Source organism: Pinus tabuliformis, chromosome 8 (assembly GCF_031772625.1).
Source record: "Pinus tabuliformis cultivar Carrire ecotype Pingquan chromosome 8, CPIR1, whole genome shotgun sequence".
Lineage (NCBI taxonomy): Eukaryota > Viridiplantae > Streptophyta > Pinopsida > Pinales > Pinaceae > Pinus > Pinus tabuliformis.
In genome coordinates, this window is record NC_142294.1 from 907,387,021 (window position 1) to 907,414,550 (window position 27,530).

At 36.9% G+C, this 27,530-nt stretch overlaps 1 protein-coding gene across 1 annotated transcript; it reads left to right on the plus strand.

Moving 5' to 3' along the window:
- Positions 1-23,607: 23,607 nt before the first annotated feature.
- LOC149238475 (uncharacterized) lies at positions 23,608-26,853 on the plus strand. The gene is made up of 2 exons (XM_089366990.1): positions 23,608-26,188; positions 26,322-26,853. Exon 1 carries the CDS (start codon positions 24,457-24,459, stop codon positions 26,176-26,178), a length of 1,722 nt encoding a protein of 573 aa, XP_089223116.1. The 5' UTR covers positions 23,608-24,456; the 3' UTR covers positions 26,179-26,188; positions 26,322-26,853.
- Positions 26,854-27,530: the final 677 nt, after the last annotated feature.

The following is a 27,530-nucleotide window of genomic DNA, read 5'->3' on the forward strand; positions in this document are numbered from 1 at the left end:
GGTACGTTATCTAAATGGGTTAGATGGCTCCTCTGTTGCAGGTGTAGAAGGTTAGGTTGTAATTGCTTTGTCAATTCCACTTCCTTAACTAATACATAGGGAGTTGAATCATATCATAGTAACTCTTCATCACATGTTTACCTATTGGTCGGTTACTTGGGTAGATGTGGGAGGAGGGTGTTACACCAACATGCCTCGATGACAATCCATTAACTCACCCTCGAGTCAATCCTTTGGCTGCATTGATTCCTCTTGCTGCTGTGCATTCACTATTGATGTACTTGTTTCGTATTTCATTGCACGGCCTTCAAACGAAGGATCCAACAAGCCTCCAACTTAGCGCTGAAGTGCCCCTAGCCCACATCACCTTGTGGCACACCATAACTTTCAACACGGGTCAGATCCATAACTATCAAGATATTTGGCTTTTAAATTTTCTAGATTCATTTAGATCTAGAAAAAAAGAAAAAGAAAAAAGAAAAAAATTCCCATTTTATAATTCTCCGCAATTCTGGATTTTCCGAATTCCACATCACCTTTCATGGTATGCACTATGTTGACTACCATATTGACTCTTTTTTACCAAGTTTTCCATTTTATCATGCCATGTTAGTGACCCATCAACATGCCACATCATCCAAGAATGGTCTAAATGACATGTCAGTGTGACACATCAACACCCACTACTCTCAAGGCCTAGAGTGCTCACATAGACTCTGTGTATCGTCCTATTGGCATGCTATGTTGGCATTTTGCATCGAGTTTCTTCCAAATGTCTAGCTTTGTAACTTTTATGGATCTCCAAACCTAACGAAACTTTTAATTACCTTCTTAATTGCTTCAGAAAGGCAACCAAAACATTGTGCATTTAATTGTCAACCCAAGGCTCGTATGGAAATTGTGAGTTACCATGCACTATATGCTAATCACACTTTTTACTTTCATTGGTTTGTTTTGTAGTAGTAGAATTAATTACTACTTTTGTAGGGAGAGTATTAATAATTCATAGGTTTTAGCAATATCCTATGAACTTTAGAAATGAAATCACACTCGCAGAAAAGTAAAGAGCACACTTCTACCTGGTGGGCTTAGGAAGATTGATGTTGTAACCCCCAACATAAATATAATTACTAATCTATGTTGCAAGAAATTAAATATCACTCCTCTACTTAGTGGGCTTAGGAATACTGATGTTGTAACCCCCAACACAGGTAGACACAACACATGAAAGAATTAAAACACACAAACAAAAATTAATGAAAAAACTAATCCTTGCCAAGATGATACCCGTTTCTACTCAAACTAACAAATATAATCATTGCGTTCAACACATTTATTCAACAACATAAATGAATGCAACCTAATATGAAATATAAACATTAGAAATAATTAATAAATGAAATCCAACATGAACAAGGTATTACATAATTAAATAAACACAATCTCTCATGAGAAATCTAATTGCATGAACACGTTGAATCATATAACAAGAAACTACTTATGGAAATAAATAAAAGAAATTCTACATAAATAGATAATTACATAATTAAACTGCACAATAAGAAATTAAAGAGGCTATCTAAATGATGCATCGCTTTGTTCTATTAGAGTGGTGTTGTGAATTGATCTAAAATGAAATAATTAAACAACAACTTTGTAATGACATCAACTCAAGGTTAGGATGGGTCATGGTTCTATTGTCGACTCACGGTTCCAATGTTGGCTCTCCTTTCCAATGTTGAAGCATTGGCTCATGGTTCCATATTTGTAGCAGTGAGTTGCAACACCTAAGTTGCAAAACCTGAGTTATAGTACCAGAGTCGTAGCACCAAAGTTGCAATACGGAGTTACAACATCAAATTTGCAACAGTGATTTGCGACACCAAAGTTGCATAAGTGATTTGTGGCACAAGAGCTTAGCAACGAGTTGTAGGACCGAAGTTGCAACAATTAAGTAACACTAACTACGACCAAGATACACCCTGTGGAGACATTATGACATGCGCAACAACCTTTCTAACACTTCATCCTTGCACATTAACTCAAAGATAAATACAAATATAATAATATAATAATTTTTAATCATAAATTCACATAAAACACTAAGGAAATGTAATGGAAAACACTTATGTATAAATCCCAAATATAAACATTAGAATGGACCAATATGAGGTCATAGGCAAGTAGAAATGAATTAAGAATAGGGAAAAGAGGATGTAAAAATATGCCAATTCTAAGTCCTGTAAGGAGCCCAACAATCTTAACATCAGGGTTCCTCCACATAAAATTTTGTCGCCTATCGTTTTTACATCCAACCCATCCGACATTTCGGTTTTTATTAAAGGCCATTACAAGTTCTTTTGAATGCCACTATAATTAGATATCAATAGACTTTAGATCCTCAGTCCTATCACTTAACATATCATGTTAATATCATCTGTGGCTCTTAAGATAATACAAATCTTGATAGGCTCTAGATCCCTAGTCCCATCACTTGATAAATTTCAGACCTTCTGTCTTCATTAATGGAGAGTTCTATTAACTAGGCCATTGACCACTAGGAGGACTAAGGAATAATTCCAAAAACTTGAGGCCAATTTAATTAATCAGTTTTCAACTGATGAAAATGACAAGAAGAGGCTTGTTAACTAATGATTTTGTTAACCGGGCCACTAGCTATGGGGAGAACTTAAGAAATAACTTTGATGACTTCAAGTTGCTCCAGTTAATGAAATTTACACACAATTCCTCTTACTATTAAGCTCTCGGTCATGGCTCCTGTTGAGCCACATGACTAGGGGTTGCGTAGAGAACTTCCAATCCCCTAAATTTTAGAATTCCTCTACACAACCCCAAATTTTCAAAACTTTTGTTAAAGGAATGAAATTAACTCTAAAATGGGAAAATACTTTCCCAAATACTTCTAAAGGATTAGAAACCTTTGATAACCTATTAAGGAAATTCGAACATTTCGCATTCCATTCGATACTTCTTTAACAAAAGACAAGAGATGGCCCTTGCCCAAATCCAAACTTCACCCAATGGAGTGAGGCTCTGCTCACTTATTTAGGGCTGCAACCTCTTACTACCACTCTAACTCTTACAATAGAAAAGCCAACAATTTGGATTATCTATAAAGGAAACAAAGTCCCCTCAACAAGTAAGAACCTTTAAGTCTTCTTATCACTGAACATGGATACAACCTCAATTGTTCCATCCCACAAATGGCCTGGTAAGGACTATTCACATGACAATACTTTGAAGAATATTGAAGCTCAATTCAACTTATACAATCCACTTCACAACATTACACCTATCACATTCATCATAGGAAACATATTTCAAGGAATACCTATGTATACAAAGTTCATGAATGAAGAAAATAAAAGTTTGTAACCAAGCACATTTACACATTGCTCAACTCATCGTTACATGGTTTCTTAGTAAACCAACAGAAGAACTTTCATGAAAACTCAGAACAATATTTTCATTTCATTAAGAGATAAATAGTTACACTTATATGAGTTACTTAAGCTCTGCTAGAAACTCAAGAAGAGAAAGCCACACTCCACCCAACCATATGATCAATTACACTACAAATTTCTTGCTGTTGGTCACTCTTATGCCATATCTAATGCCTTGAGAGGAAGACTCACTAAGGTAATATCAGGGATTCAAAAAAGGTAGAGAATATGAAGGAAACTCTCTCTCATAAACAAGAATTCAATGTGCTACTTTTCAGCCACTTATCTAGGGCCTATTATCTTTCACATTGTTGCCACACTAGGCTTGCACAACACAAATGGAGTCCTTATTTGATCCAACAATCCCTTATTACTTATCCTTTCTTAGTGCTTTTCATGTATAGATCCAACAAAATTTCTTAACAATTCCTTTTGACCCTTTGGCTCATACTAAAGGCTTCAAGATTGACTTCCCTAACCAATTAGGTAAACCACAACTTCACATGGGTTGCTTTGTTTCAAAAGGATTTTTCTCTCATTTTATTTTCAAAGTGACATCTTAGAATCCACATGTGGATTTGGTTCATTTCTTGGGTTACTTGAGTTCGCATGCACACCCCTTTGAAAGTCACATACCACCACAATCTCTAGTCATTTTCCTTCTGACCAACTTCCATCATCTACATATGAATTCAAGGTCCCCCCTTTGCTGCATGGTCAATTTTCAGGGCTCTATATGGGTACATTTCCCATACCTCTGGAGTAGCATCATACCTCTACTATTCTCCTTCACAAATACTAGTAATTAGGTAGTTCAACAACCAAATCAAAAATCTAGACATTAAATTTAGGGCAAGTTAGGTTACTTCCCCATTCCCCCTGATAACTTCCCTCAAGCATCAGGATCTATGTTGGCTACTCTTTTCTTCAGTTTTTGGAAATATATTAAATAAATTATGCATACAACATCAATTAAATTTTTTCAAGATGTTCATGTTAACCATATCCAACATCATAAGTCTTACTTACAATTACACAAAGTGCTGGTTTAGAGAAGGGTGTTACAACATCTTAGTACATCACCAAATCTCATTAATCTATTTGTAATAGAGAACTAGAAATATTTTGTAAACGTTATTGCAACTCATCAACTATTCTCGGTAGTTTTTGCATATTTTTTTAATAAAAACTATATAACAAGTTTTTGAATGATGTCTCATGATGATATTAAGTAAAAAGTATCTAAATCTAGGGTACCTCCCAGACCTATTATCATGATATCTAAGAAAATGTTTCAAATACTCATGAATATGCACATTTCTCATCTATTGTTATAACCAATCAACTTCACCCCTAGGGAACAATATCACAAATGCCATATCAAATAAGCCTTTAGTGTTATATTCATGTATGGGAAATGAATTGATTGTAAGGCCATTAATCACATATGTACTTTCACCATTTGTGTGGTATGATTCTCTATTGGATTATCTACCCAAGCTCAAATAAGTTCAATCTCCTTAGGTGCATTTGGAGGCCTTGCAATAAAGGAAGTTGTCACACAATCTTCTAAGATATCTTGATGGTTGGGAATCCCTTCTAACATTACAAAGTCCATGTCATTGTCCATATATAGTAATATAACGTAATTAATCACATTTGAAACATATGTTGCATTTTCTACCAACTCATTGAGGGAACATATATCAATTTCAACACGATGACAATATGGAACATTCCTAATCTTATATAATAATGCATCCATTACTTTTCTCTTTTGAATTGTAAAATCATAGCTTGATTCTTAGTGACATTTTTTTCACACAACAATGACTAAATCTAAGTCTTTTATATGTTGAGATAATTTCTTGACAACATCTTGAACCTCTTGAGGAAAATTTCAATGACATGTCCTCTATATTTGTATTTCTCACCTATTGAAGCATTACCTACAAAATTGAACTATCTCGTGCTGTCAACGTCTCTTCGACTTGTGTAAGACTTTCAAGGACCAAAGGTTGTAACCATGGATTCATATGGTTATGAGATGAAAATATTTCTTTTTTCCATGCTACAAAGAACCTCTCCCTCCAACCTATAGGAAAAAGTAAGATATTCCTTAGTGCTCAAGGCCATACAACAACAAGGTTTAAAGCCATTACAACAATATACTCGATACAAGCTCAACATATCACTTGCAAGAATTGATATTGGGTGGGGAGGATAACAATCATTCCTCTCGACCACCCAAGGTAAGCCCAAATGACAGGAGAGATGAAAATATATATCATTAATCATGACTTGAATGCCAATATATGACTTCTCACACACATAACACATTTCAATATGACCCAATTTATCAATTTTGTCATGATATTTTTTATGTGCAATAACTTTATCTTCATATGAAACCAATGGTACATTGGATTTTGTTTGAGTTCATCATCATTTAACACTTTTGGTTAATGATTTTATTGATTGGTACATGTTGGAGAAAGAAATTTAGTTTTGGTCATTACCTCATTAACACCTCTCCATTGTCTTTGTCAATGTGCTCTTACTTGATCTCTAATTTGACTTCAATATTCTTCACTACCATCCTCATTTATTCTTTGCAATTGATTTTTTTTTCTTTTAATATCCTTTTTTCATTATCCTTCTCTTTGATCCTCATTCATTCTTTGTAGTTGTAGTCTCTTTCCTTCATGGTCCCTTCTCCGTTGTTCTTCCCTTAGATCTTCAATCATTTGTTGTTATCACATTCCTTTTCCTTCTTTTTTTTGTATCCTCATTTGTTCCCTTTCTATTTCCATGAATTCTTGCATTTGTTTCAACGTTTGTCTTCTAATTCATTGTTGTTGTTGCTATCTTACATCTTCAATATTGTTGTTATTCATTTATAGATTAATAATAGACATGATTTTAAGTATGGGGGATTTACGCAGTGCATTATATTAGATATCATTTTTGGGATTCAACTGCGTTAAGTAAGTCATTCAAAGTATGACCATTTCCATGAGAGGTAGTCGTAAAGTGACTAATATCTCATGATTTTTGAATAGTTCACTTAGCACTCATTGCATCGGGTGATGCTCACAGGGGTGAAGAAGTGGGATTGAAACTAGTGAAATGTGGAGAACGAATCACATAGCATCAATCATCACTTCCGGGGCTTGCACCCGGTAACCAGGACTTCCCAGGAGGTCACCCATCCCAGAACTCCTCTGGCTCAAGCACGCTTAACTGTGGAGTTTTTCCCCACAATCAAGCCCACTTAGCTTGCTACCCCATTTGCAAAACCTTAGCAAGTATTGTGCCTCATGAACCATTCAGGTAGAGATCCCTTGACTCTGTTTGAATTTAAGTATGGGGGATTTACGCAGTGCATTATATTAGATATCATTTTTGGGATTCAACTGCGTTAAGTAAGTCATTCAAAGTATGACCATTTCCATGAGAGGTAGTCGTAAAGTGACTAATATCTCATGATTTTTGAATAGTTCACTTAGCACTCATTGCATCGGGTGATGCTCACAGGGGTGAAGAAGTGGGATTGAAACTAGTGAAATGTGGAGAACGAATCACATAGCATCAATCATCACTTCCGGGGCTTGCACCCGGTAACCAGGACTTCCCAGGAGGTCACCCATCCCAGAACTCCTCTGGCTCAAGCGCGCTTAACTGTGGAGTTTTTCCCCACAATCAAGCCCACTTAGCTTGCTACCCCATTTGCAAAACCTTAGCAAGTATTGTGCCTCATGAACCATTCAGGTAGAGATCCCTTGACTCTTTTTGAATTTAAGTATGGGGGATTTACGCAGTGCATTATATTAGATATCATTTTTGGGATTCAACTGCGTTAAGTAAGTCATTCAAAGTATGACCATTTCCATGATGTTATTGAATTTTCATTGACGCACAATTTATGTTCCTATATCAAACCAAAACATAACAAAGGACATGAATGACGTAATTCCAAAATAATTATGAAGTAGTAGCATAAATGCCAAGAAGAATAAAAACCAAATATTGGAAAAACTTGTCTCCGATTTAATTTCAAAATATATACACACAGATTTGAGTATTCTCATGGAACCAAATTAGATAGATTAGTACAAAGTACCAACCAATCACAACCCAATCAAAATAGTTTGAGAATGCATGAAGGATAATAGTATTAGCTTAGAGATGATCCATGAAGAATACGAAGGAGACACTTTCACCAAATTGTGAATATCAATTGTAGTGATATTTAATTGAAATTATGAGATATACATTTATATTGGAGATCATGATTATATATGATGTCTTATTAATCAATCACAACCCAAAAAATATCTTTTGAAAAGTTGTGAAGGATATTAATATTGGCTTAGAGATGACCCATGAAGAATACAAGGGGAGATGCTTTTTCATCAAGTTGTTTTTAGATTGTAGAACTTGAAAACCGATATAAATGATATGATGTGTCTATATGAATACCAAGTATAATGATAGTCAAATTTAACATCACAAGTTATACAATTATATTGGAGATCACAAGCATACATGGTGGATCAAAACTCCTATATAGATAACATATAACATGAGTTATAATGTATTGTCGCAAATCGAAACTCCAATATATAACTCATTATATATGAATTTAAATACTCCAATATATGAATCACTATATATGAATATAAAAACTCCAATATATGGTATAAAGAGTTATCTGAAGCCACCCTTCCCCCTATCCCCCACAACACACACACACTGATGATCATTTATATCATTTCCATCAAATTATTTTGCACTAGTAGAACTTAGAAATCCATTACAACAACACAATACTAATATATATTTGCATTCTATTAAAATATGCTATGCATTATTTTATATATATATATATATATATATATATCGATTTGTGGTCCGTGACATAGGTATTGTAACACTTAGTACACTTGCATTGGATAACCATATCTAAGGGATTTCTTGTTTAGTTTGTTTTTGTTGTATGTAGAAGTAAAATAATATGCAAATTTATAAGATATAACATTGTCTTCTATTATAATTAGTAAAGGAAACCTAGAGAATAGTATTGAATATATACGTTTTGATATCTATCAATGAATGATTTATGTATAACGAATTTAAGATTCTTATGGGATGGATTAATTGGTTGTAGGTTTTTTGGAGTATTTACCACAATGTTCATCTTCTAGAATGGTCAATGTTTTGGATGCTCAATTGGATTCATATCCAGGACCAAGTGTGGAGTAAGAAAAAAAGGAAGAGATCCATTATTGATAGATGAGGGCCATGAGATAGAGAAATATAGAGAGAAAGAGAGGGTGAGGTAGGCTACGGAAAAACCTAGAAATTTAGAAAAAATAAATATTCCCTATAAAATGATTATTTTCCCAGAATATGATTATTTTCCACACAATAATGAATATGATTATTAATACTAACAATATTATAATATAAAAATACTAAAAATATTAATAATAATACCATAGCATTAATAATCTAATATAGACATATTAATACTATAATAGTGAATATTAATATAAACCGTACTAATAAAGTAAAATCAATTTAAATATTAATATTAAAACTATAGAATAATAATAATAAATATTATTATTCTTAAATAATACTAATAATATATTATAAATAATAATTAAGATAGAATTATAGTACTAATATTAAAGTATTACAATGCTATAAGTATGGTATTAATGATATATATATAAATATAAATGTTAATCTTAATAAAATTATAATAAAATTACTATAATATTATAATAAAATTACTATAATATTATAATAATATTACTATAATATTATAATAATAGATATAAATATTAATATAGACATCAATAATAAAGTATTATTAATATTAACATTAATACTATAGTATTTATACTATGGTATTAGTACTAAGTCTATAAATACATGGGAATCAATAGTAATAATATTGAAAATGTTGCTAAAAAGTTATTAATCTATCAATAAGATCAAGAACTAAGTGAAGGAGGGAGAAGTATTCTCAACAAAGCATTGTGATTCGCTATAACCCCCCAGGGCATTCCAATTGATGACATGATTCATTGCATGAAGAATGAATTAAGGAGCTAAGGGATGATGATAAGGAGATATTAAGACATGAATGTGCTCTTATATTGATAAAAACCAAGCCACCATGCAACAACATTATGAAGAATGAACAATTAGCGCTCAATAGTTTGAGAAACAATGAGAACATAGTAGTATTAAGAGATGAGAATGGAGGAGCCATAATGATTATGATTAAAAAAAAGACTAAATTACAAAAATGTATGAGCACTTCAACAATAGTGGTAGCTATAAGAAAATGGGAAATATTCCAATTTCCAAGGTGATTAAAGATGTGTTGTCGTTGCTACAACAACCTCCAAAATTTCGCTACATTCTAATTTTGGAGCCTACATCAAGGTTGTATCAGGTGTCACCTTGGCCGTCAAGTGTCATTTCACATTATTTCATATGTATTAAGTGTTCTTGAGTGTTCTCAAGTGTCGTCACATTGACTAGAACATCTCTATGTGCATTTTATGGTTGTAACACCTTTGTTGTTGTAAAATGACACTTTCGGGTTGTATTCATACACACTTCACTGTTTGTACTTGGGGAGTGTGTGCAAAGTGGCATTTTGATGTATATTCATTATTGATCAAGTTTGTCTAAGTTTTCTCGATGAGTTAGTGTGTGTCGCACATGATTTTATGTTTAGAACTTATCCTGCTCACCCCCTTGACTAATCATTTAGTCTGAGACAAAATTTGGTTGCAAAACGAGCCCACTAAGGCCAAGGGCGCATGAGCGCACTCTAAAGCCTTGATGGGAGACCCTTTGTTGTTCAGAAGTGCGCCCTGCACCCTCCTTTAGAGTTGGACGCAGTCCAAAAGTACGAATCCCATTCCTTGTTTCGAACTATGCCCTCCAAAATGACTACGTCTTCCTTGAGCACACTCCTTTGACTCGAAGAAGTGTGCCCTCCTTGAGCACACTAATGCACCCTGAAGACTCAAAGCTAAATCCTTCATCATTCCCCTATGCGCCATTCTCCCTCATAAAATGATTGAGAATATCAACACACCCTGAAGGCACAAAACCCCAACCTTCAGTCTTCAAGAGTGTGCCCTACGCCCTTCCTGAGGCCTCTTGAGCACATGAGTGCATCCCGAAGGCATGAAGTCTCAGCCTTCAACGTTCGGGAGCACACCTTGCGCCTTTCCTCTCTCCCTTGAGTGCATAATGCACTTGGGAAGCTCGAAGCCTTCCCCTTTGTCCTTCAAACTTATGAAGTGCACCCTGAAGCTCCTTTGACTATTTTAAGCACACTGAAAAGGCATAAATAGGAAAATATGCATAAAACATGGTAGAGTAGGAGATTTTCAGACTGATAGTTGCTCATCATGAGTGATTGCAGAAACAAGTATTTCAATGACCTCATGGAAAGCACACACGAGGAAATAACCTATTAAATTTCCCACGTCTTCTAAGATATCCAACTGTGTCAAATGGATGGGTAAGTTAAAAAACCTTACCTAGACTAGAGTTTCCAGAGACATCATGGCAAGAAGATTAAAGTCAGGAAACCATGGTTGCATTGAGATACCAAAACGACCCCAAAACCAAGGTCCTTGGTCAAAAACCTTCTATCGGTCCTCTAAATTTTTGAAGAACACCACAAAGAATCCTTTTGAGAAAAATAACATCTTTGTATTCTGAGACAAGTTTTGGTGTACCCATTCCTAGAGAGCAGATGCCGAGGGCCAAAATCCATTAAAGTAGAAAATAATCGTCTGTTGTTAATAATCTGCAACCATGAAGTTAGTTAAAACATTTTTCAATTCAAGAGATGGAGTGTTCGTTGCCTGATCCACAACGAATTCTAGCCCCGAGAGATTTTGGGGTTCAGAGGTGAATGTCCTGACTTTAGGACCTTCTTAAAATACTTGGGTTGGGGGGAGGGAGGCATCCCCCATCCTTTGGATCCACCTCTCAATCTGGCGATTAAAGAAATAGAGGCATCGTAAGCTATGCCATATTCTCTGAGGGATTTTAGGTCTTGAAGTTGCCTTCCACCATATAAGAGCCAAAAGCTACAAGAGGAGATTCACAACCAATCCTGGATTCTGGCTGCAAGTGAAGAAATGAGATCTGAGTCTTTGACCAACATGCAAAAACACCCCTTGAGAACGGTTGTACAAAGACCGGAAAATTCACCAGATCTGGGATAAAACCTTCATTTTAGATGCAGGGAAGACTTTGAAGCAAACAAGAATTCCTTTGATTAACTAGATCTTAAGGTTGGACAAATTTCTTCAAACCCTCTTAAGAAAGCAAACCAATGCCCACTAAAGGTACCAATTCATCAACAGATTCAAAGAAGACATTGAAATCAAACCCTCCAAAAATATTTCCTTTGCCATTAACCTGCAAATCTCCAACAACACCATTGACAAAAGGTGGAGTGAGGGTATCAATGGGAGATCAAGACTTGACTGCAGTGGAGGTGACAACCATAGCACCATAGGCTGATGCGAAAGTAGTAGTAATCTGGATAGGAATAGCCTCGACGATGGCGACCACATTCGTAACAAATCTTGACTCACCAAATTGGATCAACATCTTAACCCTGCCAAAAAGTAACGAGTTCCTACTACGATGACATCCACTAAATCTTGTTGAGGAGATGAGGTGAATAAATGAAGATTCACTGCCGATACGTATGGGGTCACTATTCTCTACAATGTTATGATCAACCTAGTATTTTTATTTTACTAATTTTATCCAAATTCTTACTATATTTATATAGAATATTATTTCTACAATTACTTTATGTCAAAATGATTTACATCAAAACTAAAAACATTAATACACTAATAACAAAGAGAACAAGGTGTTTCGACTCAAATAATATATTAAAATATGGAATACGAATCGGGAAACACCTTGCAAACCCACTTTAATGCTTTTTCTTGAATTTGGTAATTAAAATCAGAGTTGTCTTTAGTGTGACTTTTCGGATTTTCTGGTGTCGGAATCTGACGGAAAAAATTGAGGTGAATTCTTGATTTATGTTAATTAAACTGGTTTTTCTGTATATATGGATTCAACACCTTGAAAAACCCCTAGGGCACCCTATGGCACTTAGATTTTGTAGGGTTACCCATCAAACTTGTGATTTCAATAAATTCCTACTGGATTTTAGAGAAATTAGACCAGAAAAGCCCACCGAAAAAGGTTCCAAAAAGTCGCACTAAAGACAACTCGATTAAAATCTATTTTAAGGGAAAATAATTCTTATATTATATAAAAAAAATTATACAATAAATTAATTAAATGTAATGTATAACTTAAAAATAAAATTTTATACATTAAATTAAATTAATTTTAATCACAATTTTAAAAATTTTAAATTATTATTATTATTTTAAAAAGAGAGATTGAGATAAGTGTATTTTCTGATTATTGCTTGCATCTAATGTTAGAATGTTTTCCTATGGGATAGAGGGAGTCAGGTTTACTTCTTTGGATTCTTTAGGCGTTCCCAAGTCTCTTCCTAGGATGAGGGAGGAATCGGGCCTATATCCGGATAGGGAATTGGAGGAGTTATTAAGTGTATCACAGGAACTTGTCCTATTGACTAGGGAATTGAAGGAGTTATTAAGGGTATCACAGGAACTTGTCCTATTGACTATTAAACGAATTTTTTTTTTGGAGGTGGCCTACCCCTTATCCAGGTGGAACGTGACCATTCGGAAAAAAAGGGACAAAGATACAAGAATGTCTCATTTTGTGCTATGGAGCAGCTTGAGTTGTCTTCAAAAGGGACAAAGGATCCTGGTCATTCGGACCTAGATTTTCCTTCTGTATCTATCCCTTTGTCATCCCGGATTGATGGGGGAATAAAAATGGGGGTCTTTCGGGTGCTTAGAGGTGCCAAGCCCGTTAAATGAGTTAATCCATGAATGTCCTCTCCCTGAATATCAGAGGCCTGGGAGCGGCCAAAAAAATAAGCTTCCTCCATTGTTTAATGATATCATAGAAAGATGCTCTAGTCTTTATTTAAGAGACCATGATAACATGAGAAAAAATGTGGGAGGCTCTCCTGTCAATATGTCCCAGGTGGTGTGTGTGTGCCACTGATGCTGTAAGTCTCTCGAGGGGATTAGGGGTGATGTGGAACATTTCCTATTTTGATCTAAGGGCTTATTCTTTGTGCACATGCATTATTCTGTCTGGGTACGAGAAGTGCTCGAAGTGCCGAATTCGCTTCATCAACACATACGTCCCATATGTGGCAGGCGGATTTTTTGGGAGTGGGTTGCAGGGTCGAGTTTGCTAGGTCTTGGGTCGGTCATTTTGGCAAGTGATTTAATTTTTTCTCTTGGTGAGGAGGAAATTTGGGGCTCCAAAGCTATTGTTGATGGCTTATATGACTTCTTTAAAGGTCTGATGGTAGATTCAACACTTATTGATGTGATCCCGATCCTTATGGCGCTGACGTGGAGGAACGAAAGGATGGGGTTAGAGGGCATTTCAAAGTGCTTGGATTGGTTTTTGATCAGTCAAGACTTAGTGAGGTACTTTGTGGGGATTCAATCTAAAATAGTATCTTCGTTCACATCTGACCACATACCCAACACATTATCTTGGTCGACTAAGGTGGGTAGGAGGCCTTTCCCTTTTAAATTTAATCCTAGGTGGTTAAAGGAATCTTCTTTTGAGGAGTTGGTACATAAGGTGTGGAAGCGCGACATTTCTCCTGAGCGGGGCAACACCATGTCTAATATTTCCAAAAAACTAAAGGGACTAAAATGGAAGTTAGAGTGTGGGTAAAAAATCAGAGGATAGGGGAGATGAAAGCTTTGGGTGACATGGAGGATTCTCTTTGGGCATATAATGATCCTCCGGATCCGTTGTTCTTTTCAGAATTATATCTCTCGAAAATCTTGGAATTGGAAGGTAGGAAAAGGGATATTCTACTTTCAAGAGAGGAGGACGCTTGGATTAAGAGTAGGGCCATTTGGCTAGTGGTCGGGGACAAGAATTCTAGTTATTTTCATGATTTTGTGAATATGAGGTGGAAGGCGAACTCTATTAGGAAGATATGGGACGGTGATGGGAATAAAATTTCGGATCAACATGGAATGGAAAAGGAAGTAGTAAAATATTTCAGATCTTTTTATGGGGAAGAGGCACATGATTTTTTTGTCCAGAAGGAGTTTATAGATCTGGTACTAGAGATGTTTTTAGGGGAGGACAACGAGATAGTTGGGAAACCGATTACTGAGGGGGAACTGTTGGAGGTATTAGCAGTATGTGCTAAGGAAAAAAGCCTAGGTCCAAATGGCCAGGGCATGGACTTGTTCCAACATTTCTCGAAGCTGATGATTTCAGACCTTCTTGCTATTGCGGAGGATTCTCAAGTCAATGGTTTTATCTCAGGGGCCATTAATGCATCGTTCATAGCATTAATAGCTAAAAATAAGGTCCACAAAATTTCAACGACTATCACGCTATCTCCCTTTGTAACTCTGTATACAAATTAATTTCTAAACTTATTGCAGGAAGGATTAAACCGTTCCTCTCCAGATTTATAACAATGGAACAATTTGGTTTCGTGGAGGGGCGACAAATACAAGATCCTATAGTTATTACTCAGAAAATGATGCACTCGATTAAGAACATGCATGGAAACACATGTTTGATGAAGGTGGAGCTCATTAAAGTGTACGATAACGTGGATTGGGAGTTTTTGTATTTGGTGTTGATTAAAACTAGTCAGTCTTTGTTCAACTCCAAATGGATCATGGCTTGCATTAGGACTTCCAATTTCACGGTTATTATCAATGGTTGACCAACTAAATTCTTTAGGGTGTACAAGGGTTTGAGGCAGGGGTGCGCACTATCCCCTTTACTTTTGTTGGTTATCAACTGCTTAAGCCTGACGATGTAGGAAATGCAGAATAAGGGGATGATTAAGGGGTTAAATTTGTCGAGAAAGCAAGTGGTGACACATCTGTGTTTTGTCAACGATTTGTTGTTTGGTGGTCAGAAATCCATTGGGGAATGGACTAACATTTGGCATACACTAGATGCTTTCTCGAAGGCATTAGGCCTCTTGATGAGTAAGGAGAAATCCTTAATTGTTTTCAGTGGGGTGGAGGACGAAGTTATAAGACAAATATGTCTTCTTTTCGATATTAAATGTTAGAAATTAGAGTTGGGAATTAAGTATTTGGGTTTTAGACTCAAACCAAATAGTTATGGGATCAGCGACTGGGAATGGTTAGTTACAAAATTGGAGAAAAAATTGGCTGGTTGGATGCACAGAAGTCTTTCTCTGGGCAGGAGGATGATTAAGATCAAATCGGTATTGCAACATATCTATGTTTTCTGGATGCAACTGTTCATGTTGCCTGGGGTGATCTCTCGAAAGATTAAGTCTATCATGGCAAAATTCTTATGGTCTAGGAGCAAGCTTGAGGGTAAGTTCCACCTGGCTAGTTGGTCCACGCTTCCACGACCGATAGAAGAAGGAGGGTGGGGATTTATGGAGTTAGAGAACTTTAATAAATCACTTGTTATTAAAAACATGTGGCATGCATTAAACAGGTCGGGTCTATGACATGATGTCATTAGAGGTAAATATATGTTTGGGAAGACATTGGCTAAATGGATCAGCAGAGGGGCTAGAAGGCCTTCTATCTCTTTGACTATATTGAATGGTATGATGAAACAAATTATCTGGTCGATGACATTTTCTAGATGGGAAGTAAGGGATGGGTCTTTAATTGCAATAGGACTGGATGTGATCTTGGGAATTTCGGGACACCACGCTTTATCTTCACAACTAATTGATTTTATTCAAAGTAAGGGATATTTCTCCCTCCAATAGTGCAACATAGAACAAGATAATCCCACTTCAGAACAAAGATGGATACCAACGGAGGAATTAAGACTCGAGGGTAGATTTGCAATGGAATGGGAGAAATACATCATGCATTTAAGGGATGTTGGAATTGGCATACATCCAGGGAAGGACGTGATTTCTAGGGAAGGCACAAAGAAAAATGATAATCCAGAGGTAAAAGGCATATACAGAAGTTTGCCATTTGCTGGTGAGAAATATGAACAATTTAATTGGTTTTGAGTTATTTGGAGAGGGGACATTATAAATGAATTGAAATGTTTTGGATGGTTGGTATTACATGATCGTGTTTTTGACTTGGAACAACTTGTAGAAGAGGGGATTTATTGGGCCATGGGTGTGTATCTTTTGTTATGGAGGACCAGAGACCGTGAAACACTTGTTCCTACGATGTTCCTACTCGAAGGCGGTTTGGGAAGGGGTACTTAACTCTTGTTGAAATGTGGCAACAAGAATATTCCAATTTAATTTGTCCTTGAATTAAATTGTGAATTAAAATCGAATTTAGTCTTAACAACTACTTGGAAATAATTAATTAAGTTATTTTGACTTAATTAGTTGGAGAAATTCAAGTAAGAAGTCTTTTTGAAGTCATGCAAGAGTTATCCCTTAAATTAAGGAGATAAACCTTAAAGTAAGGAGATAAGATTGAGTTATATTTGAATTGTAATTAGTTAAGTCAGTTTACTGAGTTAAGTCCAGTTAAATTAGTTCCAAACTGTTTGAGGAACTAATAGAGAGTTAACAGTCAGTTGATGCATGCATGCACTCAACTAGTGTACTCCAGTTAACTAAAGATTCCCTCATCAGAAACTCATGCATGTCTATTCTGAGAAAGACCTAGTTGAGATTAAATACAATGCCAATGTACTATCAGTTGCATGTGTTTTCCTATAAAGAAAACTCATGCATGCAGAAGGAATCAATTCCTTGAGGATTGCGCAGTTCTGACAGTGTGTGAGATCAGGTGATCATCCACTAGGTAGAAGAGGTTTTCCACTTGGTTGAAGGAGAATCATCCCAGAGGAACAACGCAAGGAAATAGGAGCTTGGAGGGCAGAGAGGAAGGCTTGTGAGAAGCCAAGTTTGCTTGTGAGCATCTGTGAGGATTTTACTGAGAGCTGGCTAGCTATGAGAGCTAAGGCTTTGTATAATTCCTATGTATTTCCACCTTGTATGATAATACAGATAGTGGGGTTTTTAGCTGAGGCTTTCCCCAAAGTATTTTCATGTGTATTGTGCATTGATTCTTCTTCTTCTGGTTATATTGTTCAACTCGATCTTTAAGCTTTCGCAAATTGATAGTAGAAGTAGGTTATAGTATTCTTCTTTGATTTATATTGCATTATCGGGTTAACCTACAGTCAAATTTTCTACATGGTCTCAGAGCGAGATTTGTAGAGAAATTTCTACATGGTATCAGAGCCAAGTTTATCGGAGCAGTGAACAGTATACTGAGAAGAGAATTCGAAGTTTGAAGTTCGGGGTTGCAGGTGCAAATCAAATTCATATCATACTTCAAGGTTGGCCAATGGCGTTCTATGGCTTGAGACTCGAGTATGCCTTGGAAGGCAGCTCAAATTACATAGCATGGAAAGATAGAATGGAGGTTGTATTAGAAAACAATGGCTTGAAGGAATTCATTGATCAAGAAATCCAAAAGCCAGCTTCAACTAATGCACAAGAGTTGGCTGAGTGGAAGAAGTGTGTGGCAAAGGCGAGACGAATCATCCTTGAGGGAGTTCAAGACCATATTGTCTCGAGTCTCCATGGGAAGGATACTCCATTTTCAATGTGGAAGACATTGAAAGACCTCTACCAGAACAATAGCGACCACAGGAAATTGGCGCTCAAGGATAAGCTTCGAAGAATCAAGATGGAGAAGGGAAATACTATTTCCACATATCTGAACAAGATCACCACCTGCAGACATGAGCTTAGCAGTGTGGGAATAACTACTGCTGATGATGATATGGTGAGCCTCGCTCTCCTTGGCCTTCCAAAGAGCTGGAATAGCTATCAGGACTCTGTGAATGGAAGGGAGAAACTGCTGGATTGGGAACGACTGTGGTCAGATCTGATGCAGGAGGAGATCAGGAAGTTCTTCATCAAAGAATGATGATGAAGAAAATCTGGCCTTAGCGAGTAAGGCAAGGAAAGGGAAGGGGAAGGTTTCCCATTCCAAATCCAATTCTTCTCATGGAGGGAAGAAGGGTGACAAGTCTAAAGTGAGATGCTTTAATTGTCATGAGGTGGGACATTATGCAACTAATTTCCCATCAAAGAAGTCCAAGAAGGGATCCTCGGAAGGATCGGAAGGTGAGGCATTAGTCTCTCAGTTCGAAATGGACTTTACCTTCATCGCATGCATGGTGTCATCGATGATGGGTTATGTTTGGTATCTTGACAGTGGAGCCTCATTCCACATGACTGGTGATAAAAGTTTATTCAGTACCTTGGAGGAGAAAGACCTCAAGATGCGCATAGAGATGGGTGACGACGAAAGGTATAGTGTTTTAGGAGTGGGCACGATTGCTTTTCAAAGGGAGCATGGAGCTCCTATCACCTTGACAAATGTGAAGTATGTGCCTGGACTGAAGAAGAACTTGGTATCGGTCACGATGTTGGAGGACAAAGGCTACGATGTTGTCTTCAGTAAAGGAAAGGCGTTCCTAAGACACATAGCCACGGGTTAGACCAAGAGGATAGGGATTCGGGTGAAGAATCTTTATAAACTAGAGGTAGATGATTGTGCAACATTGAGTATGAAAGTAGAATTGGTGCAAAGCCAAGACATTGGTGAGTTAGGCCATTTGCACAGGCGGTTAGGCCATTTGCATCATGGGGCTTTGAAGATAATGCAACGGATATCTACGGGACTTCCCAAAGGTAAACTTGAGCAAGTTGACACATGCAAAGGTTGTACCTTGGGAAAGTACACCAAGTCTTCCTTTCATGATTGAGACAGTCGAACAAAGGCTATTTTAGAGCGAGTTCATACTGATGTGTGTGGACCATTCTCGACAACATCCACAGTGAAGCAAAGGTATTATGTGATTTTCATTGATGATTATTCTCGTAAATGCTGGATTTATTTCATGCAGAAGAAGGACCAAACCTTCACAAAGTTTTGTGAGTTCAAAGCTTTGGTCGAGAAAGAGTTAGGGAAGAAGATCAAGGCCTTGAGAAGCGACAATGGTGGAGAATATGTCTCTCAAGAGTTTAAGGACTTCTGTGCAGCGGAAGGAATTAAACGAGAGTTGACAACACCTCATAACCCATAGCAAAATGGGGTGGTCGAGAGGAAGAACATAACTATTGTAGGGGCAGCACGGGTGATGCTGCATGACCAAGGCCTACCACTTCACTTGTGGGTTGAGGCATGCAACACAACGGTCTATTTGCAGAATAGAAGCCCGCATCGCATACTTGGGATGAAGACACCAGAGGAAGCTTTCTTTGGTAAGAGACCAGATGTGGGTCACTTTAGGATCTTTGGCTCATTGGTATATTGCCATGTGACAAAGGATGCACGGAAGAAGCTTGAGCTGACAGCAAAGTTGGGGATACTTGTGGGGTACACTGATACACCTCACAACTATCGGGTGCACTTGCCTACCAGTTGGAGGACAGTGGTTCGTAGAGGTCTCAAGTTTGATGACTAGAAGGCCATGTGAGTTTCCCTTGAGAGGGAGCTCCAACTATAGGCTGTGGAGGAACTATTGGTTCCTAAGGAGGAGGAGCCTCAAACTGATGCAGAGTAGCTGCATGCAAAGGTTCCAGGAGTGGAGACATCCACTCAAGTAGAGTCTTCCAAAGATGGACAGAAGCACACAAGAGAAGCTGACAGATTGTTGGAGGATGCGAGAGAGAATGTGGGAGCACCATCTTCTCAGTGCAGACAGAGGAGGTCACCTAAGAGGTATACTGGATACATGGCCCTTGTTGGGGAATGTTTTGAGACCGAGCCATCTTCCTTTGAGGAAGCAGTGCAACAACCAATTTGGGTTGATGTTATGGTGGAGGAGTATGACTCCATAGTTCGTAACAGTGTTTGGGACGTGGTTCCGAGACCGGAGAACAAGTCAGTTGTGAGTTCCCGTTGGCTTTAAAAGGTAAAGCAAGTTGCAGATGATGGGAGGATCATGTTGCTGCAATATAATCCCTTTCTTGTTGAGAGGGAGTGTTGAAATGTAGCAACAAGAATATTCCAATTTAATCTGTCCTTGAATTAAATTGTGAATTAAAATCGAATTTAGTCTCAACAACTACTTGGAAATAATTAATTAAGTTATTTTGACTTAATTAGTTGGAGAAATTCAACTTAGAAGTCTTTCTGAAGTCATGCAAGAGTTATCCCTTAAATTAAAGAGATAAGCTTTAAATTAAGGAGATAAGATTGAGTTATATTTGAGTTGTAATTAGTTAACTTAGTTTACTGAGTTAAGTCTAGTTAAATTAGTTCCAAACTGTTTGAGGAACTAATAGAGAGTTAACAGTCAGTTGATGCATGCATGCACTCAACTAGTGTACTCCAGTTAATTGAAGATTCCCTCACCAGAAACTCATGCATGTCTATTATGAGAAAGACCTAGTTGAGTTTAAAGACAAGGACAATGTACTATCAGTTGCATGTGTTTTCCTATAAAGAAAACTCATGCATGCAGAAGGAATGAATTCCTTGAGGATTGCGCAGTTCTAATAGTGTGTGAGATCAAGTGATCATCCATTGGGTAGAAGAGGTTTTCCACTTGGTTGAAGGAGAATCATCCCACAGGAACAGTGCAAGGAAATAGGAGCTTGGAGGGCAGAGAGGAAGGTTTGTGAGAAGCCAAGTTTGCCTGTGAGCATCTATGAGGATTGTACTGAGAGCTGGCTAGTTGTGAGTGCTAAGGCTTTGTATAATTCCTATGTATTTTCACCTTGTATGGTTATACAAATAGTGGGGTTTTTAGCTGAGGCTTTCCCCAAAGTATTTTCATGCGTATTGTGCATTGATTCATCTTCTTCTGGTTATATTGTTCAGTGCGATCTTTAATCTTCCGCAAATTGATAGTAGAAGTAGGTTATAGTATTTTGCTTTGATTTATATTGCATTATTGGGTTAACCTACAGTCAGATTTTCTACATGGTCTCAGAGCAAGATTTGTAGAGAAATTTCTACAACTCTTTCATCATAAAGGTATGTTCCGTGGCTCATTCAGTGTTGGGATGGATCAAATTCTGGTATCAAAAGCACAAAGTTTTTCGATTCTTGCCTCTATATATTATATGGTCAATATGGAAATCAAGAAATTCTGCTATCTTCCAAGGAAATATTGTTTGTGTTAGAACTGTCATCATAAAATCTATCTCTTTCTTCAATGAAAAGGGACTGATCAAGGAGAAGGTTAAAAGAAGACAAGTAAGGTTTAGAGACATCTGGGGAAGGTACCCTATTAGGTTTTTCGATGGAGCTAGCATATATCGGAAGTGTGGTTGTGGTGCTTTCTTGGTCATGAAACTTAGAACTTTCTATCATTTATGGTGGGAAGGAGGTGAGGGGACTGACAACTAAGCTGAGGTGATAGGGTTATGGGGGCTTTTGAAAGCAACAAAGTGGATAGGGATGGTAAATATTCATATATATGGTGATGCAAAGGGTGTTATCGACTGGGTAAGAGAGCACAACAAATTCAAACCACCATTTTAACTAATTGGATGGATCCGATCAGAGATTTGAATAAATCATTTTAGAACATTAATTTTGAACACATCTACAAAGAGCAAAATATGACTGCTGACCTCCTATCCAAGAGAGGACTTAAGGTCCTTCCAGGTATGATCCATTACACCATCTTTGAAAATAACATAAGGATCAATGTTGACAGTGTCATTTTTAATTAAGGTTTCTTATCCAGGAAAACACTATAACAATATTATGGATATACAGGGAACATGATTTGAAAACACAAACTCAAAGGAGGACAGGGAAAGAACATATTTGGAGGAACATTTTTGATTTTGTAGGAGTTTAATGGCAAGAGAAACTTTCTTTCTTCTAGGGGAAACAACTTTTCTTTTAGTTGCGTTTCTGTATATTTTATGTGACTGATCAGATTTGGTTTTTATTTGTAAGAGGTTAATGTAATGTTTTTATCTGTATTTTGGTACCTCCTCCTCTGTTAGAAGCATACAAAATCTGTGTTAGGCTTCGGGCAATTTGGATCTGTAGTAGGGATGATATCATAGGCTATACTTCTGTGTGGTATGTTGATGGCAACATAAACATGAATATGTAAACTTTCGAATGAAAGCATCATTGTTTTCTTCTGAAAAATAAAATAAAATAAGTTTCTGTGAACTGGTCTTTACGGTTAACACGCAAAAATGTGTGTTCTAGAAACCATAAACTAGATTGAGATCCCAAAGAAGGCTGCTTTCAACAAATAAAAATCATGAACTAGTTTTCATAGAACTTTTTTGTTGGAAGGAAGGGAGCCCATTACATTCTTACGATCAACAATGATGAATGTTTAAATTGGGAGAACCACCTCCACATTAACATACTCAAATTCTGATCACATACAAGAAGCCTGGTATATCTTCTTGTCGTTACTGTTTCTTTAATCTGTGAAGCCCCTCTCGGGGACTAGTGATTGCAAAGCAAATGGGAGAACATATCGCATCCTTCATAATTGCCACTGTTTCCAGGATTCATACCCGCATCATTTGAATGTATACCACTGTTTAAATGTGAATTTGGAAGTGCCGGTATCCTTTAACAAAATTTACTTATGGTGAGATTTTTCGTTAGAATTGAAACGTTTGCCTCAAATGGGAACAATCCATTCAGAGACCCTGGAAATTCTGGTCAGGCACAGAAATTTTTCCAGTAAAGAATTGCTGCGATAAGAATGTAAATATTTGCTGCGATAAGAATTTAAATATGGTTTTCAAAGGAGAAATATTTCTTCAAGAAACTATTAGCCATGAATAATTTTCAGTTTCAGTCAAATCCCCCTTGAAGCAATACAAGATTTTTTTTTTCAAGGTTTGGTTCACAAATAGAAGCATATTCTGAATTTGCTATTGATACTAAGAGCCACAATCCAATAGAAAGAATAGAGAATCATCTCAGTAATTTATGACATTGTGCTGTGAAGCATATGCTACTAATATTTTCAGGATCAGACATACTGAAATCTAATGTGTTTTGTCTGTAGGTTGTATTCAAATTCTTTTATTGAAAATCTAAGTTCAACAATATATGAATGAAATTGCGCATCTCATTCTGGAGGAGTTAAATGCACTTACTGCTATTGTGTCGGTGTGATACACTGTTAAAATATACATGCAGATGGTTTTTCCTGTTATTTTTATGGATCTGTACTGTTAGAAATGCAATGTAACTTATGTTATAAGGAACTTGTTTGAAATTTGACTGCCGTTCTATCAAAATGGGAAATAGGTTTGCTGAAACGGCATTGCTAGAGTGCGAGCTGGGAACGGTAGAGCGTATCAGTGCCCGTCCCGGAATGAGGAACGTACCCGCACCCGTCCCTGAATCGGGAACGTACCCGATTTAAAAAAATTAAAAGTGATTTAAACCGAAAAACGTCAAATTAAAGGGCATATAAATTAAACGTGTAAGATCTAAAACCCTAGGACGAACTACTCAGCCCAAAAAAATCAAAGGGCAAGAGAGGGAAAACCATTTATGCCACTGTTTTATATTAGGCGCCTCCCAGATAAGCCATTTGTGCGTTTTAGGCAGCAGCGAGGGAAAAAAATTCATAGCAGAGAGCTTTGCATCAATAGCGATTACTGTGGGAGGCATCGACAAGCATTACAGCAAACATTTCGGGAGTTGGTGAGGAAATACGAGTTTTTTTCTCCACCGTATATGTTTTTCAGCAGTGGGTTCCCAGGTTTTTATCTTTCTTGAATTTTTTTCACACCAGTGGGTTTTCTCAAAAATCATTCTCAAGTCTCTCTTACTTTCATTTTCATTTTCATTTTCATTTCCATTCTCTAAACATGTCAACGGGTGTTGCTAGCATTGGTTCACACCATGAATCGAGCTTTAATCCAGACCAATATTTTGCTGATAATGGGAATACTGTTACTATTAGCGGAGGATCCTTGACAATTTTTTCAAGTTCAGTGCCTCCATCAGACACTGCAGGCTCTTCTTGCTTGAAGAGACCATTGACAGATCCACTGGTTGAAAGGGTTGATCTTAAGAGTGAAGCGGACGTTGATCTTGCTATAGCAAGGTTTTTCTTTGCATATGGTATCCCATTTGATGTAACCCGTTCTCCATTTTTTAAGCGAATGGCCTGTGCTATTAATGATAGTTTTGCAGGGTATAAGACGCCTAGTTATGAGAGGCTTCGCACAGTCTTCATTGAGAAGGAGAAAGCCTACATTGAGAAGATTATGGCCCCTTTGAAGACGTCATGGAGTGTAGATGGATGTTCTATTGTGATGGTTGGTCGGACAGACACTAGAAATCGTCCACTTTTGAACATCATTGTATCTTCCACCTCCGGCCCCTATCTTTTCAGAGCAATTGTTTGCTCAGAGAAAAACAAAAATGCTGTCTTCTTGAAGGACCAGTTATGCGAAGCCATTGACGAGGTAGGGCCATCTAATGTTGTGCAAGTTATTACAGATACAACCCCTGTTTGCAAAGCTGCAGGGTTGATGGTCCAAAAACAATACACACATATTTTTTGGATGCCATGTTATGTGCATGCATTGAATGATGCACTAAAGGACATTTGCAAAACAACCTGGATTGCTGACTTAATTAAAAATGGACAAAAAATTCAGATGTTTATATGTAATCATGATCAATTACATGCCATTTTCCAAAAGCTTGCTAAGATGGAGTTGGTTAAGCCCTCTGCTACTAGATTTGTTTCATACTACATTCTTCTTCAACAACTATGGGAAGCAAAAGGGGCTTTGTGTATCACTGTCATCAGTGACACGTGGGCATCATTGATGCAATCTTCATCAGACATTGCCATTGAGATGAGGCGTAAGATTCTCGATGATCATTTCTGGAACGATGTAAAATTTGTAGTTGATTTCCTTGAACCACTATGTGATATGATCCGCTGTGCGGATACAGGTAAACGATGTTTAGGAGAGGTATATGAAAGCATTAACCGTGTGAGTGAGAGGATTAAGTTCATCACCGATAAGAGAGATCCTAGCTTATATCCACAATTGGAGCAATGTATACATGGGCAGTGGAATGAGTTGAACACACCTCTTCTTATGGCATCTTATGCCTCGAATCCAAAACGGGATGTTCATGAAATAAGACCCCCTTTCAATAATATAAGGGTAATGGAGGGATTCATGACTGCAGTGAGTATGATTTATCGTACAGAAGAGGAGGCATCCAACATCCGGTGTCAGTTTGCTAAATTTTTGTGTGACAAGGGTGAGTTTCGCACCAGGGAAGCAATGTATAATAGGCGCAATGGCATGGCTCCAATAGATTGGTGGTCACTTCATGGTAGACATGTGCCAGAAGTACAAAGATTTGCTATACGGTTGCTTTCACAGATAGCTAGTTCCTCGGCCTATGAGAGGAATTGTACTTATGGTGTTATTCACTCAACGAAGAGAAATCGATTGGAATCAAAGAAGGAAGAAGATCTGACTTACATTCACAGTGCCCTTCAACTTCTTTACCAGAAAGACCTAGGGTACCAAAAAGACCCTTCTAAGAAATGGAACTAATTCACAGATGGTGCAATATCTCTCTCCCGTAGCCTCTGTTGTCCACATAACTTGGTGGAGTTAGGAATCTAGATATATATGCTTCAAATAAAATTTGATTCATGTATTTGTGTTCTAGTCTAATATTCTATTGGTTATCGCAGGTTGCAGGATTTTTTGTTGGAGAAATTTCGCAAGCAAAGGCTTTACTTGTGGGTGTATCTTCTCCTCTTCGAGTGATCCAAGATTCCATTTATTTACTGAGGCATGCATCTTGATGGTCAACCTTTAGTAGTTCATCTTGTGCAGCATTGTAATTGACTTTTATAACAACCAGTGAACTATATAGATGCGACCTTTGATAGGTCATGCTATCATTCTATGACAGTAAACCCTTGAAAAAAAATAAGCAACCAGTTATTGAATTAGTTTACTATCTTTTTTATTAGTTTGTTCCACAAGTCTATTAAAATTTTCTTCAATAGGTTTCTGAGCATTCCAGTATATATTGATAACTAGTTGATGGGAACAAATATGTAAGGCCCAAAATTCAAATTAGGCGTGTACATGAAACTAAATATCTGATTGTCTTTGCATCTATGGGTGGAGATGGAACCATTCCAGATATCGTCCTGTAATTGGAGGAAATCTAGTCAATGGTACTCAACGTTTGTCTTGAAGATGTTTTTTAAGTTATGATCTAGCATTGTTGTTGAAGCTATATATGAAGGCCTTTGATTGTGTTAATCTTAATAATGTGTTATGATGAACAGTGATATGCCTTTATGTTTCTCTTTATTTCAAAATGATGTATAATAATGAGTTACGATGAACAGTGATATGCCTTTATTTTTCTCTTTGTTTCAAAATGATGTATAATTCAATGTAGTACTGTCTCTGCAGGTTTAAGCTCTTTCAAAGCTAAGATTTGTGATTATTTAATTAGTTATCTGTGTGAAGCTCGTAGTTATAGGAGCATCCAATCTTGGATTATTACCAGAAGGTCCACTGTATCACTTTGTACAGATGATCCAATACAGTCCTTCCTCCTAGAGTATTGATTGGTATCATGGTTCACATATCTCTAACAGAAAAAAAACAATTCAAATCATTCGATATTTTCAACTTAGCATAAGTTGTTTATTTCAACTTTCCTAGTAGTTTTTTTTTCATCTCCTTAATTTGTTTTTGTTATTTTGAGGTAGTCCCTGTATTGAGAGGTTCTAGTTACTGCTATTTTATTATTTGATCAAAGATTGTAGAAACCTCGAAATTAATTCTCTCAGGTTACAGACAAATCTGGCAATTTCTCTCTTGCAAACAATTATATTTTGGCCAATGTCTTTTATTTATTGGTGTCTTGTGTGCAATAA

Bases quoted from the DNA above. Each gene is read 5' to 3' on its own strand.
- LOC149238475 (XM_089366990.1), top strand. From the start codon at position 24,457: ATGTCAACGGGTGTTGCTAGCATTGGTTCACACCATGAATCGAGCTTT.